Below are 18,874 nucleotides of genomic sequence, written 5' to 3'. Positions count from 1 at the left end.
TACTTTCGAGATTATATGATCTTTCAAAAAGATTCCTCCGTGAAAACGTCGAAGTAACTTTAAAACTCGATCGAACAAGAATTTCGTTACTGATGCGATAAGATTGTAACCAGTGATAATAAAATGTAAAAACACGCGTGGAATCGGAGAAAAAGAAACCATTTAAAGTCAAACAATAGTCACAATAAAAGCTCATTAATTTCTATCATAAACTGCACTTTCACACGAGGAAAAATAATTTTAATGTCCATTCATTTTTTAACTACAATAACGTTTCAAATCTCAAGGCAAAAATATAAAAAGAAAGCTAATAATTTCTAACAAAATAAGACAAATTATTAATAAAATTATACCAATTTTGTTTTATAATATTATGCATTGAAGAGCATTTAAACGAGCATCTTGATAACGAGTTAACTCTGTGGCGTGGAATGAACGGAGAAAGGAGAGCAAGAAGAGAGGAGAGAGCTTCCGCGCGGGCTTTGAGCCCACTACGCTGCAGCGCAGATGGAGTCTAAGGAGACGCCAAGGTTCACCACTTGTCCCTCGAGAGCTTTGCTCGCCCCTAGAACTCTCGAGCACTTGGTTAACACAAGGTAATTCCGTTGCGACGCAACGTCTTTGAGAAGGCTGGCGCGTCTGCTCGCAATATCCTGATGACCTCGAAGAAAATTGAATAATCGCTCGATATTACACTTTATGCCAGGAACAAACAAATTCTTATTCGAGAGACTGACACACACAAAAATAACACAAAAAAAATGGAATGCGGCTAAATTTATACAAAGTCCTTAACAATAAATAAATAAAACTAAAAATTCGTTAAAACTCATTTTCTCAATTTTTTTATATTTTTGCTATAAGTCAAATGTTAATTTTCAATTATCGCAATCGGAATGATTAATCTCGTGGGAAAAAAAATATAATAATATAATAATATAATAATATAATAATCCCTAATCCTCAATAATTTCGAATAATTTATATTAAACACAAATACAAGGATAAGAAAATAATAAAAAAGGAACGGATTTATTAGAAATTCCACGACATATTCGTAGAAATTATGAAAGTATAAAAAGGCAGAGTGCTAGCGAGCGAGTTTTATCGCAATAACATACCGTAAATGTTCAAAATGTTTTATATGTATACGCCCTACAAGCGTTGCGGAGTCGCATTTAACTTTCGGACCGAACATCAAATCACGGAACCCTTGGGGCTACGGTTTACTCCCACCTGATGCGGGAAGCGCGTTCCATTCACAATTCAAGGATTCAAAGAAGAGCGCAGCGTGAAAGCGAATGACCCACCACACGTTACTGCATAAATATTTAAAAAGTATTACATTTATACATACATATATATGTAATACATACATTTGCCACAAATGTGTCAGTCGAATCGACAATTAAATGAACTCATCACAAAAAAATTACATATAAATTAAAAAATATTTGAATAATATTAAAAACCTGTATATTCATCTTGCTACTGTAGTAACGTGTAAATACGCTATCGCGTGCACTCCTTGTGGGAAAATCCTTCTACTTTGGAAAATAAAGAAACAAGAACGTCGCAATAAGTTTCAGTCAGTACTTTACAGTGACTATGCTGAAAGACCTACGGTAAGCTGCACTTTGAAACTCGCTTCTTAATCCGTTACTTGCTGTTAGAAGAGCCTCTTCTGTAAATGGCTTTACGTCTACAGCGAAGTGTCGTATTTCAATCTTCGATTTAGGATATTTATATTCGCGTAAGAAACAGTAAGCAATTTTTGAAAGAAAATTATTTCGACCGAAATATATAATCCTATAAGTGTAAAGACAACTTAATACAGATTTTAATACAATACAGACTTCGCTGCAAAGAAAGGCAACAAAAAAGATCTCTAAAGAAAAGTACAACTGAATTAAAAATATATAATGTATACACAGAATTTCCAGACATACTGGCACGTGCTGACTTCCAGACGGCATTGCGAAACGCGGATACAATCGTGCTAAACTGATTAAGGGATCAAACTCGCTGCACAACGACATTAAATAAAGGGTTAGATAAGCTGTAAATGAGATGAAATCGAGACGAAAGAACGAAGGAGCTCTGCGAAAAACGTGACTGGTTTATTCCGGTTTATCCCGCAGCTTCTCCAAGCTGTGGAGATTTGCCCCGCCAAACTTATCTATCTTCTTGTAGAAATCTCCTCGAATCTTCCCAGGGGAGGATTTAGCTAGGTGCGATAAAGCGAATCCGCAGTTACGCCCGCGGCCGCGCGTTTAAATTATATCGTCTAGCTTATCCGGAAAAACGCGAAGAAATTATTACGATGTTGTCGCAGCCGGTCGCGAGAGGCAAGCTTTCCTCTGAAGCCGAGTTATTGACCGATAAATCGGAGGTCCAGAAATCGATGGACAAAGAAGTATTTTCTCATACAACGACAACTCCTAATTCATATTATTCGTAAAGAAAATATTAAAATACAAAGAACCCTACAAAGAAAAGTAAATACGTTAAGAACGCGCCAAAAAGACACCGAGATAATACCACTTGCTCGTAGTGAAAGATATTTAACAAGGAGTCGACAATGCCGTGAAACAATACGCAATGGAAAAGACGCGAGGCCGGATCAGATGAAGCTTCTGACGAGCTTCCGTTACGCGAAATATCTGACGAGACTTCACTGCTCGCCGTTATTATTGTACGTGCTCGAGTGACGAAGGTTTCGCATCGTTCGACGAACCCAACGCGCGCATTAAGAGACTATTGAGTTTCAAGAATGCTAGCGCTTCAGCCGTCGCTAAAGAGCATCTATAGTCTTCGCGAAGAAAGGACTTCGCGCGTTGGAGATTGGATCTGATGAATAAAATGTTACGCCCGAGCGCCTCGGCATTCTAAAATCCTGGGTTTGTAAGAATTGTACCTAAGACACACGAAAGATCTCCAACAGCAAACGCGAGTTCTGCGCGTGCAAAGTAATATACGAGAAAAAAACATAGCAGCTGTATCAATCTATAATTGGGTGAACTTCCTCGTGAAGAAAAATGCATACCTTCCTGAACTAAAATTTCAAAAAAATCTCTAGAAAATTTTCAGAGAAAAAAGATTTACTTAAAAGATAAATAAAACTCATATATATATATATATATATATATGAGTTTTATTTATCTTTTAAGTAACACACACACACATACATATTGTTTACGATCGTTATTGATTAAGGATGTTGAAGCGTTACGATTAAAATAATGAAAATTTTTTGAATCCATCAAATAGATTCTGTAGATTTCGTCATAAAAAAATTCTGTCAGTTTGAGACTGTTTAGGAAGCTTGTTATTGAGAAAATTAAATAATAAAATTACACGTAATCTTATGAAAAATAAGGGAAAAATTATTATATCTCAATTAAAAAATGATGAAAAACATATGAATTTTACAAGCAGAACGAGTAAGAGATTACATTATTAAAAAACATTATTAAATAAATAAAAAAATATAAAAAAAACTAATAAAACTAAAAATTAGTATGAATAATTATGTAGTCTTACTCGTTCTGCTTGCAAAATTTCATATTTTTTCCATAAGACTACGTGTAATTTTATTATTTTATTTTCTCAATAACAAGCTTGCTAAACAGCCTCAAACTTTGACAGAATTTTTTTTTAATGATAAAATCTACACAGAATCTCTATTTGGATTCAAAGAGTTTTTTAGCCGTAACGCTTCAACATCCTTAAGGTAAGATCCAAGAATCGAATGAAATGCAGAGATCACATTGTATATCCAATCGCATCATTTTCACGAGACGCAACACCAATTGCAACAATAATTACTGTTTTATCGCGTGACTGTTAACGCACCAGTTGCTGTTTGCGTATATACGGCGTTTGTACAATCAATGATACGTCGCGGCAATTAACTTGGTGGAATAATCAATGCAATTTAACTTTAACTCGCGCTGCATTCGATCCGCTTGACCGTTCAACTGTCCGCGATTCGGTCATTATCAATTCATTGCGCGATAAAAATTTCCACCAAGCGGGGCTAGCATTTCGAGAACCATTGAAAGCTTCCATGCACTTTGCGCTCACTAATATTGTACTGCACATATATACGATCACATTAATACGATTAAAACTGTTGCGTGGTATGATTTTTCACCGTTAATTTTAATTATAGATATAAATAATATCAGCTCGCCAAAAAATTTTAACTGACTAAAATTCAAATACATTGAAGAAAAAGCTCTGAAATAATAAATTGATTATTTTGATATAACAGTAAAATTGAGAATATTATGATTAATATTATTCGGTAAATTACCCAGTTCAAAAACTTTATTCAATCCCAGATACGAATGCGGCAAAGATGAAAAAAACGGTAAAAATATATTATAAATCACATTAAGCCGTACACTTGAGAGCTTTCTGAGAACATGCGAGAAATATTTCCGACTCCGAAACAGTTTTCGAGTTTCACCGCACGTGCGGCTACCGGGAGACATTTTCTACCCTCGAGGTACGTCAAAATTGCGAAGTTTCGAGTCGGCAAAGGTACTCAGACCTTTTTCATACGATCCGAGGATCGTTTTTCATCGCTCGGATGAGTCCTGCCACCGAGTCGAAATGATTATGTTTGGCAAACGTGTTCGGCAGAGAGGTTTCGTCAGTGATCGGGTAATATTCGGGTAATATTCCTTGTTACCTTACGACTCACAAAGAATTATAAAGTTCGAATCAGTTAAAGACAGTTGCATGATTGCACATACCTTCTTATTCGCGAGCTACATGTAGAGATTTTTATACGAGGATTTATCGATAGACTTTCATTTCTTTCGCAAATGCACACACAGTGTGTACACAATCTTCTTATCCTAATAAAATATTTTAAAAATATGTTTCAGAGAATTTTCTCTCGGAAATCTTCCGCAGGAAGTTAAAATGTAAGCTAGGATGATAAACCTGGAGCGAGCTGGAAAATTCGGACTAAATTTTTTAAATATTGCATTGTCACGTGCGCGGCGACGTGCACTCGCAATCGCAGCTGCAATACGTACGTGCTCAATGTGTGTGTGTATATATACAAGATTACGATCGGCAAGTTGCTGAAATAGCTATTCTTTTGCAATAAGAATGAATAAAGAAGAATAAATTAAATATTATATTGTAAAAAAAACTCGTCATTTTTATTAACCAATGCAGAAAGAATATACATACATATATAAACTTGTAAATAAACATTATAAAAAAGAACTAATAATTTAATTGTGTAATTCAATATGTTTTCAAAATTACGATTATTTAAAGATGTGCAATAATAAAGGCGCTTTTAAAAATTATTAATACACTTTCAAATATTAATAACTGCTATTGTGTGTCCTTCGTAGAATTTTAGGTAAATATCCCTTTTATATGGAAATGGCTGCTCATATCGAGATTTTCTGAACATATGTACTCATTAAATCATGCAACTAATTTTTCGGCTTTTTTACAATAAATATTATTACAAGCTTATAAATGTAATTTCTTTTATATTATGTGCAAATAAAAATAATAAGTTTCTCCTCCGTGTTTTACATACACACACGTACATTTCATTTTATATATTCATTACAAAATAACAGTTATTTAGTTTCAGCAACTTTCTAATTGTCATCCTATGTATTGCATGAACGATGCGACTCGTCGAAAATCATTCGATAATAGAAATCAACGGTTGGAAATTATTCACGTTAAATTGCTCCGTTGAATAATAATTTCCAGATTTATACGTGCTACACAAAATACAGAATTTAACCAGATGGAATTACATGGTAATTGATACATAATATATACGTGTATCAATACATACAATTGATAGACAAAATCAATGTAAGACCTACGCTTTGCCGAGCAATCGTACGATAAAAATATGACTCACCATAACGTTACAAACCGACTATCGAGTACTGCTGAGATTGCAGTTACATCGACTTTAAGCGATTGTCACATCGTAAATTGACTTCCGATTTTTCACATCTTTTCTTTTTTTGCGCGACTTTAAGCTTCCAGCACTTCTCCGTGTTTTCGATCTTTCCAAACACCGTTTGTTCTAATTTTTCCTTGAAAACAGGAAACACTTCGAGCAAATAATATCCGTTTTTCAATGTACCTCATCTTCTGATTAGTTTCCTTATCTTTTACGCTTCTACTTTTCCCGCTTGAAGAGCTAATCTCTGGTTAACATTCTAACATCTGTACATCTAAGACATTTTCAAGATTCAAACGCGTTAAGAATTCTCGTCATAGGCACGCGCAACGTACATCTTAACTCGAAAAGATCTCTGGGAAGCAACAAGAAATTCATGCCACCGTTGCCGCGGGGTTCCACGCTGCCACCGTGTCATCACATTTTTTTCGCGTACCGAGCGCAACGATCCGTCTATCTACCTATATTCTCTCCCTATCTCTTCTCCACAACCCTCCACAGTTCCTTCATCCTTCGACATCTCTAGCGATTCGCCGGTGTACCTTCCAGCCAGATCTTCATTTCCTGCTCCTTCCTTGCCGTTTTCTTCGGGCCACCATCGGCCCAATAAATATCTTTTTCCCTCGGAGAGACACGAGAATTCGCCTTCCTCGTTCCTCCCGGGTCGTCGCCCTCGAATCCCACGAGCTGCGCTACCTCTTCGTTACCGCGTCGTCGTCGTCGTCGCGGGCGCGGCGTCTGGCGGCCCAGAACCTTCGCGTCGACTCCTCGGAAATCCTTCAGTGAAATCCTCGAGAGCCGAAGGCCGAAGCCCTCCGCCGCTGTAAAGCCGGGTCCTATCGGATCGATTTCTCGCCCTCGAGACGAACATCCGTGCCGGCAAGAAAAAGAAGGTAAACGCGAGAGAGGAATGAGCGCAGGTGTGAGTGGATACGTCGCTAGGTGAATCGCTCGGAACGAAATAGTCGAAAGCGACCCTGAAGGATCGCGCTGAGAAGGAAGCTAGAGAAGGAAGCTAGAGAAGTTGGATTGGGTGGAATAGTCGACTCTTGTAAATCCTTGATAGTGTACCACCGAAATATATCAAGTTGGTGAAGGTAACGGATACATGATACGTGCTTCATGCACATTCGTCCTATTTGTCAAGAAATCGAATATCGCGTCGTTCCGTTATACTCTCTGAATCGCAATACAAAATATATCATCGGAGACGATATACTTCGAGCGAGATTCGAATAACGTAAACCGACAGTCGTAATGCATTTTTATCGCCAAAGTGAAGGCAGTTCACAAAATAGTTCAGCAGTGGCGGACGTTTTTCAACGCTTGGCAACGCGCGAACAAAATCAGTCGCTCAGTTGATCACGGATTGTTCGCGGAAAATATTTACGGTTAGTCGGCGATTGCCAAAAGCAGTCGTGAATTACCGAGCGATGAATACTTTTTCGCTATCTTTTCTTTGACGATCTCTGCGCGGAACTCGATTGTTCGACTTCCATACTCTAACCGAGTTCAGAATTTAATAAAATTTCGATGGAACATTGGAGCTCTTTGTTCCCGCGAGTCAGTAGGTCACGAGTATTAAGCACACATGTATAACTCTTAACCTGATTGGCATGCCACCAATTTTGGAAAAATGTGCCTTTTATTGAAATTTTTTCGATGTTTTAACAGTCTTAAAATGTAACTAAATAAAAAGATGATTTTTGTATCACTATCATCGTGTCCATAGATTCGCAACCGCGATAATTTTGTATTCGCAAAACTATAAAAGTAAGACAATATTAGCAGCAGGGATACAATCTTCGAAGAACTATAAATATGTTCTTCTATTTCTCCTAAAAGACTATATATCTTTTTGCGATTATTTCTATATTAGTATTAGGATTTTTAAATATTTGTCATTAACGTTTAATTATCATCGATTTTATAAAGACTAATATCAATTACTCTCAATAAGAAAGTAACTTCTAGATCTTTTATTATTAATACTTTGTAAGTTAGCCTCTCAATTTCTTCATCTACTAATCTACTTTGCAACGCGCGGACATAAAAAAATAATAAGAAATTCTGTTATCACGCCGTCGGATCGTTATAAACCGATCGGAGGCGATAAAAAAGATATTGTCTCCTCCAAATACCTAGATGAATATGCATCAAGAAAGCGTGATCTGTCTCCGCGAGTATTGATTTCCTCGGCGTCTTGGAATAATTGAGCGGGAGCGCGTGAGAGCGACGATACGATCGGATGCAGGTGCAAGATGCACGTAGCAGACTAAGGTAATGGTGATGGTGAGAGAGATACAGGCAGAGCGGAGGGTGCCTTCACTGGACGTGGAGGCCTCCGAGGTATTCAGCAGAAAGGAAGGAGAGAGGTAGGCACGTATATAGGAGCCCCCGTATCTGTACGATATACCGACACCCCATTCCTGCCGAATTTATGACCGAAGTATCTGCCAGATAGGCGGGCTAGCCGTACATCTCGACTGCGGCGTCAGAATTTGCGCTACACGGCCTTCTATAGGCCCCACCGCCTTACCTACACCTGCATCGCGACAGTATAATATATCACGACGCAGCATACATTTGAAATAACCTCGCGACCAATTCGACCGAACACTTTAGAACACCACACTATATTCTAGCAAATAGTATGAAATCTTTGCTCGAAGATCAATTTCACGATCATTACTGTTTAACCCCAATAGATATACATATATCAACATTTCATCAAATTTAAATTATTCTAACAATAAGTTATTTTTATTTAAATTATTATACATATAAACGCGCAGCTGTCTAGACTCGAATGAATAACTTCTACGTAATGCATATTTTATATAGATTTTATAGATTGACAATGAAATTCCACGAATTATTTTTAGATTATGATTATCTCGCTACGACTCTTGTCGATGCTCACAGAGTAGACACAATGCGAAAGCTGATTTATCTCTTCGATTGTTCCCCTCCGCGAAGTGCCACAGACACGAACATGAAACTGAAGGTCGACCTCAGTCGACATCAGTCGGCTGATTTCCTTTGTAAAAGATACAAAGGCCAGATAAAATGTCTGATACACTTCGCTCGCACGCAATACAAACAAAGCCCAGAAGAGTAACAAAAATTATCGCGTATTTGTCTCTCAAGTAGATAAATCGTTCTCGAATTTTTCCTCGTTTTCCTGAAATTTTTTCGAATCTGAAAATCGTTAAATTTGACAGCAAAAAAGAGAAAGATATTCTCTGGAATATTTATTTACTGATGATTTCCATTTTACTCTCCTAAAAAAAGACTATCTAAATATCGATGCAATCAATGTCACATCTTCTCGCGAAAATGATATATATTCCTAACAGATATTCCTTTTTTCCAGATGTTTGTTGAACAGACTCAGGGTACTGAACACGCAAATCAAGTTCCTAAACGGAAGCCTCAAGTCTCTCATTCGAGGAAAGATTCACGGCGACCATTATTCACAAACGATTTAGCGCCGGAATAATAAACGCAACGATCTATATGCGCCGAAGAAGCAGACGATGCGCGGGAGCGTGGAAGATGACGCGAAACTCGAGAGCATCTTTCAAGTCTTTTCTATACGCTACTGAATACCCTTGCCATAAAATCTTGAAGAAGTGTCGCGAAGTTCTCTCACCGTCCAACGTGTCGCTGGATTGGGGAACCGTGACATTATTATTGATATTCATTCTATCGCGAATAAACTTGTTGTTCGAAGCGTCTGACAGTCTAGCACACAACCCGGGCACTCCTTTGGGTATCTCTGGGGAGGCCTGTGGCACTTTTCTCTCGTTTTTAACCATAAACTTTTCTTAAACGAGATCCATTGTTGCGCTAGCGGACAACGACATCGGTGTCGCTTAGGATATTTAAATGACTGTCGTTTGGAGCACCTGCGAATAAATGAAGCGTCGCGTCAGTAAAAAGCGGCAAACGTTGAAAAAATTCGTCCAGCAAAACATTTTTTATTTAACCGGAAACTACAACTATTTCGAATACGCGTGATCAATAATCAATATACTCCACCGAATGTACTCGGAGCTCTTCCTTCCGCGACACTGCGTATCATTGATGGACGCCAAAAACATTGCCGATAAATCCGACTCTAGCGAAACACGTGCCGCGAATTAACGATCCGTTAAAGCTCAACGACGAAAAATGATCGACTTCGGTATCCCATCTGACAGCCGCACGCGCAACTCTCGATTTTTTCGTATCTCAATCAAAACGTTCCCGAAAGCCCGGCCATCGAAACGAAGAAACACTCGCACTTTAATTAATAGCGACCAATGGTGAGCACGGTGAATTTTTAATTGATAGAAATTTTTAATCGATAAATCATGGAAAACGTTATTCGTTTTCATTGCCCTTGAACTTCTTCTTGTAACCTTTTCTTGAAACCTTCTCTACATCCGTAACTATATATACCTGATAAAAGTTCTTTTTTTATTGCTAACATAAATCCGCATCGTTCGTGTTATGGGAATGCAACGGGAAAATATGATTTGCGGCTACTTTCGCAAGAAGAAGCCTTATCTCGATGCAACTTTTATACTGTCTCGTTTCGTCTGCTCTCGAAGATTTTCGCCCAAGCGGACCTCCGCCGCGCTAACGGAAGCGGAACGAAATGATATTTAAGATTCCCCTGAAGAAATCGATTTCCTGGCTGTTGCGGGCCCAGACGTCTCCTCGAGCGCCTTGCACCTTCATAAATGAATCAACCCGCGCGCCGAGCCGTAAGTCACGAATAAAAAGCATGAGATCGTAAAGCCTGAGGAACGCGCCTCGCGAAATGTCGCACTCGCGAAGATCACGACGTTAAACTCGCCTTTCGGGAGAGAAGATTTATTTTGCGCCGTAACAACGTGCAATCTACGAGGGGTGGAGTCAGAATTTACGTCAGAATGCCGTAAACTTTATAAAAATTATGACTGCCGCTTCGAGATCGATATTCCCTTACGTTTGCATATTCGACTTGACGTTAAAAATAGTTTTCGCTGGAAGATGAAGTCTCGTGAGAATAATTTTCTCGTTGAGACGAGATGAATGATCCTATATAGCTGATTCGTAATTATGCAAAATTTCATGTATTGTGAATGATAATATCACTCGAGAGTGATTCAATGACTCATCGTCTAGCATTTCGTAAAATACAAAACCGCGTAACATTTCAAATGCCATTAATTAAATTTAGTCGGGTTTCGAAAACAACACGCTGGCATTTCATAATGAAATCCAGTTAATCAATCTGCAATTGATTTAAAATTTGATGTCGTATATATATAGAAACCATTATACACAATTTATAATCAACATGAGAGAGAGAGAGAGAGAGCCATATTTATTATTATCCTCTCCAAATTAATAGTTTAATTTGGTTTATATTATTTTAGTATTCTTTAATAATTGGTATAATTTTATCGCGCATTTGTTTGCGGTACCGCGTTTTTCTTACATCCTGACAAATGTAAAAGAAATTTATATCTACGCGTTACGGACTTGCCGCGAATTTCCATAGCCGCGAGCCGCATTTCTTTGCGGCTTTAGTATTTTTACGGTGTGGATTCTCACAGATACATGTTTTCGATGCCCGCGCGAGCAATTCTTCGCTCTGGCTTTTTCGCAGTTGCTAAATAAGGAACGCGAGCTGCAAAAATAAAAAGGAAAAAACGACACGCCAGGAAAGTGCTGGCGGAAGCAAAGCGGATTTCTCGGTGCTGTAGGTCGGTGTCGGATCGTGCCTTCCTGACGCTGACGTATACGACACCGGCGTGGCATTGCATCTAAGACCTGAACTGTTTCGAAGTAAATGACCCGTCGGGAGCTTAGCTGCGAGCGAATTGCGTCCGTGCGATCTATGGACGAGCTTAAATTTCCCTTCTCTTTCTCTCATTAATGTCTTCGGCAGCACATAATCATTGCTGCACTTTCCAGATTGCGAGCATTCGCGATGGGATAAATTTTACGCAGGCAAGGAAACGCCGAGATTAATCTAATGAAATTCCCCGGCCAGAAGAGAGCCGGTTGCATCAACGTTAGCTTAGCGCCAACTTTGGTTAAGTAAATTTTCTTTCTTCGTCTGTATCATGGGCTAGACTATAATCTACGAAGGAAACAGTAGCGGGAGAGACTCGCTAATCCCGGCTTACTCGACCCTAACTGTTGGTAGAGCAAAGGACTTAGCCCGCCTGATAAATCGTAAGCGGTGTAGTGCGAATATGTTCTCGCGAGGATGATGCTCAAAGATGCATCAATGGCGGATGAGAGAGAAAATAACGCGTGTGTCAAACAACATTGATACAACCGGATAGATCGCGAGTGGAAAATAGTATATCCTCGTGTGCATTCCACGTGGAAATGCGATCGAGAACGAGACAGTTGTGCCTGCGTGGCGCGCGCGTCACGTTGTAAGGAATGAGGAAAATACGGAGCGACTTCGTTCAACGTTACAACTCGCGAACGTGTCTCGGAAATGCGAAGAGGGACGCCGCACCCGTATTTTCAATTCTCGTCAAGTGCATCGTCCGATGCACTTTGCGGAAAAACGGAGCGCACGTTCGAGGGTTCACGACTTCTATGATTTAAGGGCGATAGCGATGACCGGTGCCATTTACACCCCGCTGATGGGTAATCCGGTCCAGGAAACCACGGTGCAGCTGCATCGTCTCGCTGTAATGCAATGGATAACGGCTCTGAAGCTGGACATGCTGCCCGCATATTTCGCCAGCAGTCCCAACATAAAACCGTAAGAAGTGTGTGTTCTTGGAAATGTGTATAACCAGGAGTACCGTGACAAAGGAATACTGATGCTTTCACGTGAATTCACGTCGCGAACGGATTAATTTAAGCGCAGATTTACTTTTTGTTTAACTTTTGTTTGCAAACCATCAAGCCCGCCAATCGATGTACTATGGCGCTATGCGCCTCGAACGCGTAATAGAAATTTTAAAAATGCAGCTACGTAAAAAGCGCGATTATAATGGTGAGTCAACATCCCATGAGTGTTATTGCGAACCGAATTGAGATCAATAAATGTAGCGATTTTTCGACGAGAGATGTAGAATAAATTGATTACGAGATGATTGCATTTGGAATAATATTCTTGACGGCAAACGAGGTCAACGAGCGAGGGCGAGGGAAGCATTATTATCAGACGATTCGGTGCATCACGGAATACCAATCAAGAGACGCGCACTGACACGACGTTTGGAACGACCGAGAGACGCTTGGAATTATTGCATATTAGAAGGGGACACTAACTTCTCTGCTAATTTGCCTTTAACCCATTAATACTTATTGTTAATAAGTTTCGAGTAAAAAAATTTCGAGTTTACTTCAAAAGTTTCCTTTCCATCTATTCGCATTTAATTAAATAAGTGACGATGGGTAAGTTCGATTTATTGCATAATTAATAGCAACTAAATTAGATATTTCTTAAAGTGTAATAAACTTCGCGAAAAGTGTTCCATCTTGCTGGAGACAGTTGAATTTCGTTAATTAAAGAAACGCGTAACCGCGGAAATGAACGTATAGATTCGCGTTTCGGAGGAGCAAGCTAAGCGTGTTTACGATGCTCATAAGAGGATGCGGAAATGAATATTCATGAAAATCGTTCGTCGGAGAAGCAGCAATTGTGGCTCGCTACGAATGCTTCCCTTCTATTTCACTTAACGATCCTGCCTTCCTGCACGGCTTCTCCATCCAGCAGTTTAACTCCTTAAGAATTAACTACGTCAATCAGGAACGTTCGACCGTGAGTTTAAGTAATAAATAATAAAATCGTGCAATGAAAGGCAACAAAAGGAAACGCGTACGTTCGAATGGTGCCCAGCACATAGGTACCTATAATAGGTACGAAATTATCAAACAAGAGAAAATTGGAATAAAAAGTAATTAATTTTTTTTAGCTATACAAAATTCTGTGTCGTTAGTGACATATGTAAGTAAATATTCATTGCACAAATGCAAAAAAAATATATATATAATATAATCAAAATCAAAAAGATTTAAATATAAACAGACTTCTCACAATACAAATTCTTATTGTCAGATTCATGTTTCAAGGAGATCCGACAAAGAATCAAAACATGAGAAATGCTTCACGTGACAGTCTGCAATTTTCTTTCAGCGACCTTATTTCCTTCAATAACCATTCGAGTTTCCCTTCGTGCCTCTGTCCCATCACGGAAAAGACGTTGCCGTTGTTCTCTGACGAAGCGAAATCTCAACGGATGTCTCGGTTGCAGCTGTCGTACAATATGTATCTACTCCGCGAGAGTACATCGAAAAATAACGAGAGACATGCCAATAGTTCTTGTTTCGGCCTAACGTAAAATGGGATCAGCAGGTATTTGAGCAACAGTAATAGTACAAAAATGAACCTAATTACACTTTGCTAATTACACTTCGTCAGATGAGTAGACAAGGTAGAAACAATCTCTACAGATAACTGACAAGTCAATTTACTTGTAACAACAGATTTATAAAAATAAACACAGTAGAGAGATCTCAGGAAAGACATAAAATTCTAAAGACGACTTCTTATTAAATTATTTACATCAGGTATAAAGAAACATGCAAGTTTTCTAAAGGAAGCAAACAGTCGTAAGTCTAGAGAACTAGTAAAATTTTTCCACGGATGTATCAAGAATACAGGCCGAAGCGATACGGCAGGAAACGCAAGAGTCGTACGATGTAGCTGTAGTCAAATTTAATGGCGCTATTTCCCGTACAACGGCGCATCCTTTCCGGTTGCACAGGCGAATGGTTGTAGTTTCATTGTAACGAAAAGGAATGTAGCTTGACCGGTTCACGGGCATTACAAATGTGCGTTTCTACAGTCATAAAGCTGAATCGAGGGGCAAAAAGTGCGAATCACTGTACTTTGGCTTTTACTATCTTGAAGTCAATTCATGATTCGATTCTTATGTAAGCAATTCCGCCGCGATATTTTAAATACGGCGAAACATATTTGACAAACTTCAACGTGTGTTACGTTAGTCATTTCAACTAAATAGTATGTATGTACATACATACGTGGTTCATGAAGATTATAATCATTAGACTATATATACATGTAACCTATATTAACATACAAGTGTGTGCCTAAATAAAAAAAGCGATTCTTAACATGCACTGCCTTGCTTACTTCTTTACTTAGCTTTTAAGGATAACTTTTGTTCATCACGGATATTTTTATTTTTAAAGCAAATATTTTCTCCTTAAATATGAATAAAAACAATGAAACTAATGAAAGAAATACTACATCGGTTTTTTTACGAGTATATATATTATTACTGACCATTAGGTGAATTTATGCATTTTTAAAGCATAAAATAGGCTAAAAGACTCAGTTACTCAGTTACGCAGATCTTAGCAGCGATAGACGTTTTTATACAAGATAAAATATATTTTTTAAGAAAGACAAAGTCATACCTGCATTCTTTCGGGCTGGACGATGCGTGAAGCCCATAGTTACAGGAACTTCTTGACCGTCGATAAAGTGATTAGACTCACCTGGAACAAAAATCACAAATAAAATAATTTTTTTTTAGAAACGTGTCTCGCAATTAAATATCGTAATTTCAAAAATGTATAAAACATTTTTATACAGTATAACATCGGGACATTATTGAAATAAATATCTTTTTTAATAGAATGAAACAAATTGAATTCTGTATTATAGAAAAAAACATTTATTTTTATTATTACACAATTTAAAAAATATGTATAAATCTATAAAATTAAATAATATAAAAAAGAGCCAACACAATTCAGTTGGTTGGATGACTCAGTGATAACTCCGTGAAAACCTTTGGTTAAAGTTTTGCTACTATTGCTAAATTATACCTCTCGCTGCAAAAAATGTTAGTTATATAGCTAATCCTTTTCTTCCGTGTTGTAATGCGTGTTTTGCATGTTAATATTCATGACCGTTAATTATTTGTTAATAATATAATAATATAATTAAACTGTTTATAATAATATAATAAAATATAATATATTACTGTAATATATTATAATATTATAGTAATGTATATTAAATTATTAAAAATTAATAACTGCAATTGTGTGATTTTCGAAAAATTCTAGGTAAACTCTTCATATATAGAAATGGCCACTTATGTCGAGATCTTTTGAACATAATTATCCTGAGCTATGCAAGTAGTTAAAGTTTTTAGGCTTTTTACGTTTATTTTTATAAGTTTATGAATATATATATTCCTTTTGCACTAATAAAAATTTTTTATTAAACAGTTTTTTACAGAGTAGTATTTAATTCATTTTTTTTTTATTTATTCGTTATAAAATAATAGATATCTATATTTAATCTTAGCAGTTTCCCGATTATGTATAATGATTCTTCTGAAATATCGACTAAACGGCAAATAATTATTGTTAGATGTAAGACTTTATATATTAAGAAAAGAAGTTGAAGAGATACAGAAACTTTCATATTTCAAGTCTTAAAAGTCGCCACAAAACAAGAACGAAAGAATAAACAATGACGGTGCAATTGCAGGCTGCATTGACTTGACACCCCGTGATCTGCATCCCTGACCCACTTTTACACTCTCTCTCTCTCTGAGGTTATGCAGGTTATCCTATTGAACGATGACGTCACAGAGGAACGTTATCCGAGTGGTAGGTAATCGACTTCCCTTTTCTCAACTTCTTTGCGATAACGGAGGAAAAAAAGAAAAAATCGATGATCGATTTTACAGATTTAAAAAGCTGTTTTTAATTTAACTTTCGTATCTTTACTTCTTCGAAAGACTCTATAATTTTTCCCGACACACGTTGTATGACATATATAGATATTTTCATAACATAGAAAAGCTTTTATGAAGTAATTATAAAGCCAAAGGCCGAAAGAGATAAAATATGCGAACAATCTGTTACATAATAAACGTAGGTATATATTTTTAAAATATTGTGAAAATCACGTAGAGCAATCTTTGTGCATACAAAGTGCCTAATAAAAAATTTTATGCATATGCAATATTAAAAGAGATGATTACAATCACTCATAAAGATAATAAAAAAAAAATTAATGCCACATTAGATTTATTTCAGCCTTGACCCATATCCAGCATTAATGTAAAACGCAGATCTATATATAGTCTCTATATATAGATCGATAGATTATCTGCACATTCCATGACAAACTAATTAGTTTTCAAAACTATATAATTCTATAACTATACATGTAATAAAAGGCTAAATGACTTCATTACTTATCATCATTACTTATTTATTATTGCTAAACTTGTGAGGCTTTTTTGTATTGTTCGTATAATCTCTGTATCGTTTTTCTTTAATCGAAATTTGTTGTCAATTTCTCCATTCAAGCAATCCATCAACTATTCGAAATCCTAGCAAATATTCGTCAAGTGACATAAATTGTGTCATGAAAGATCAAACATAGAAAGAAGGTTCGAGAAACTTTCCACTAGTTTATTTTTATGATTTTAAAAGTCTATCTAAACTATCTCTACTAAAATACCTAGACAACACAAGATTCTTCACACAACCATTGAAAGACACGAGAAATAAAAAGTCGAACTGAGAAATGCTTTAAAAAATCTCTAAAATTGTATACGCAATCTTTTGATTCCATTTGCAAAATAGATTATATTGAAAACAAAAGAAATACGTGACTGCATATATCTGATTGAAAACTTCGTTTGTATGCCCTATTCTGTATGCCAATAAAAAGTGGAACAAATAAAAAGCGTCAATTTAAAACAGAGGGTATGGTATTCAAAAATAATAAAAAAATATGTTGTTTGGTCGAAAAAAAAGAAATTCAATAAATAAAAAATTATACGTACAATATCGATCATTATTTTCGAGATATAATTCTATATTATGTATAATCAGGCTTGTATTCTGACCAAGAACTTATAAAAACTTTTATAAGAAAGTTTAGTCATTTACATCTTATTAAGAAAGAGGATGATAAATGTGAAAAGTAGAAGGACAAAATGTTGAACAATAAAAAAAAGATTAATTAAGATATAAGTGATAAAAAAAACTTCATACTTGATTGAGTTAGAAAAAGATATAATAAAAAACCGTAAAAAACACACATTTCTTATATAAAATAAGTTCTAAAAATTTATTGCAGCTATTATTCACCACAAGAGATATTTATGTGCAAAACATTCAATCTCAAAGTAAGAGGGATCAAACTGAACGCTCTTTACAAGCTGATTACGACCGCGTAAGCTGCGCAATCCATGATGATGAGATGCCATCAAAAGCGTCCTGCTACCATCAAATAAATCGTTCTAAATCGTTATTATTTCAGCCGTTATTTTACGAACAACTTCTTTTAGAACTGTTCCAGAAAATATGATATTATTTCAACAGAAAATATTGTCCAAAAATTGATCAACAATTTGATTAGTTGATTATAAAGTTCACATTTTCTTCTTGTTATTTTAAAAGACAAAAAATAACAAACAAATATCTAATTAATCTAATACATTCCACAAAAATACATTCAATAATATGTATGCAAATTTTCGTTTTACCTGTTATTTTATTTCAATAAAAAAATAATAACATTGAAAGTCATAATATTTGAATATTTGATCAAATCATTTTTTAACTAAATATTTTCGATACGCGATTTACGCGTAATTCTCCCGCATTATAAAATTAGAAAGGAAATAAGTTTATGTTAAATTTGCTCATGACTACTATTTTCAGTTTCGGAGTGACGGTCATTATAATGCATATGATTATTGCAAACATGTAATATGTAAAAGATTAAAGGCACCGTTTGCCGTGTGCGGAAATATATTTATGTCTGGTACCAGAGAGATAAAAGAGAACGTAAAACGCGATAAAAGGAGAGACGGAGAACAGGGACAGGAAAGGGTGGGA

General features: G+C 36.5%; 1 protein-coding gene across 2 annotated transcripts in view; it reads right to left on the bottom strand.

Annotated features, from left to right (window-relative positions):
• Positions 1–18,874, bottom strand: part of Dlg1 (discs large 1) — a 496,300-nt gene that overhangs the window by 462,977 nt on the left and 14,449 nt on the right. Inside the window, exon 2 of one of the 2 annotated variants that reach the window (XM_071773514.1) lies at positions 15,416–15,496. The exons of the other annotated variant lie outside the window; for it this stretch is intronic. Coding sequence (XP_071629615.1) covers positions 15,416–15,496 — 81 coding nt within the window. The remainder of the gene's footprint in view (positions 1–15,415; positions 15,497–18,874) is intronic. 2 annotated transcript variants of the gene reach the window in all.

Source organism: Temnothorax longispinosus, chromosome 3 (assembly GCF_030848805.1).
Source record: "Temnothorax longispinosus isolate EJ_2023e chromosome 3, Tlon_JGU_v1, whole genome shotgun sequence".
Lineage (NCBI taxonomy): Eukaryota > Metazoa > Arthropoda > Insecta > Hymenoptera > Formicidae > Temnothorax > Temnothorax longispinosus.
This window is presented reverse-complemented; position numbering and strand designations above follow the sequence as displayed.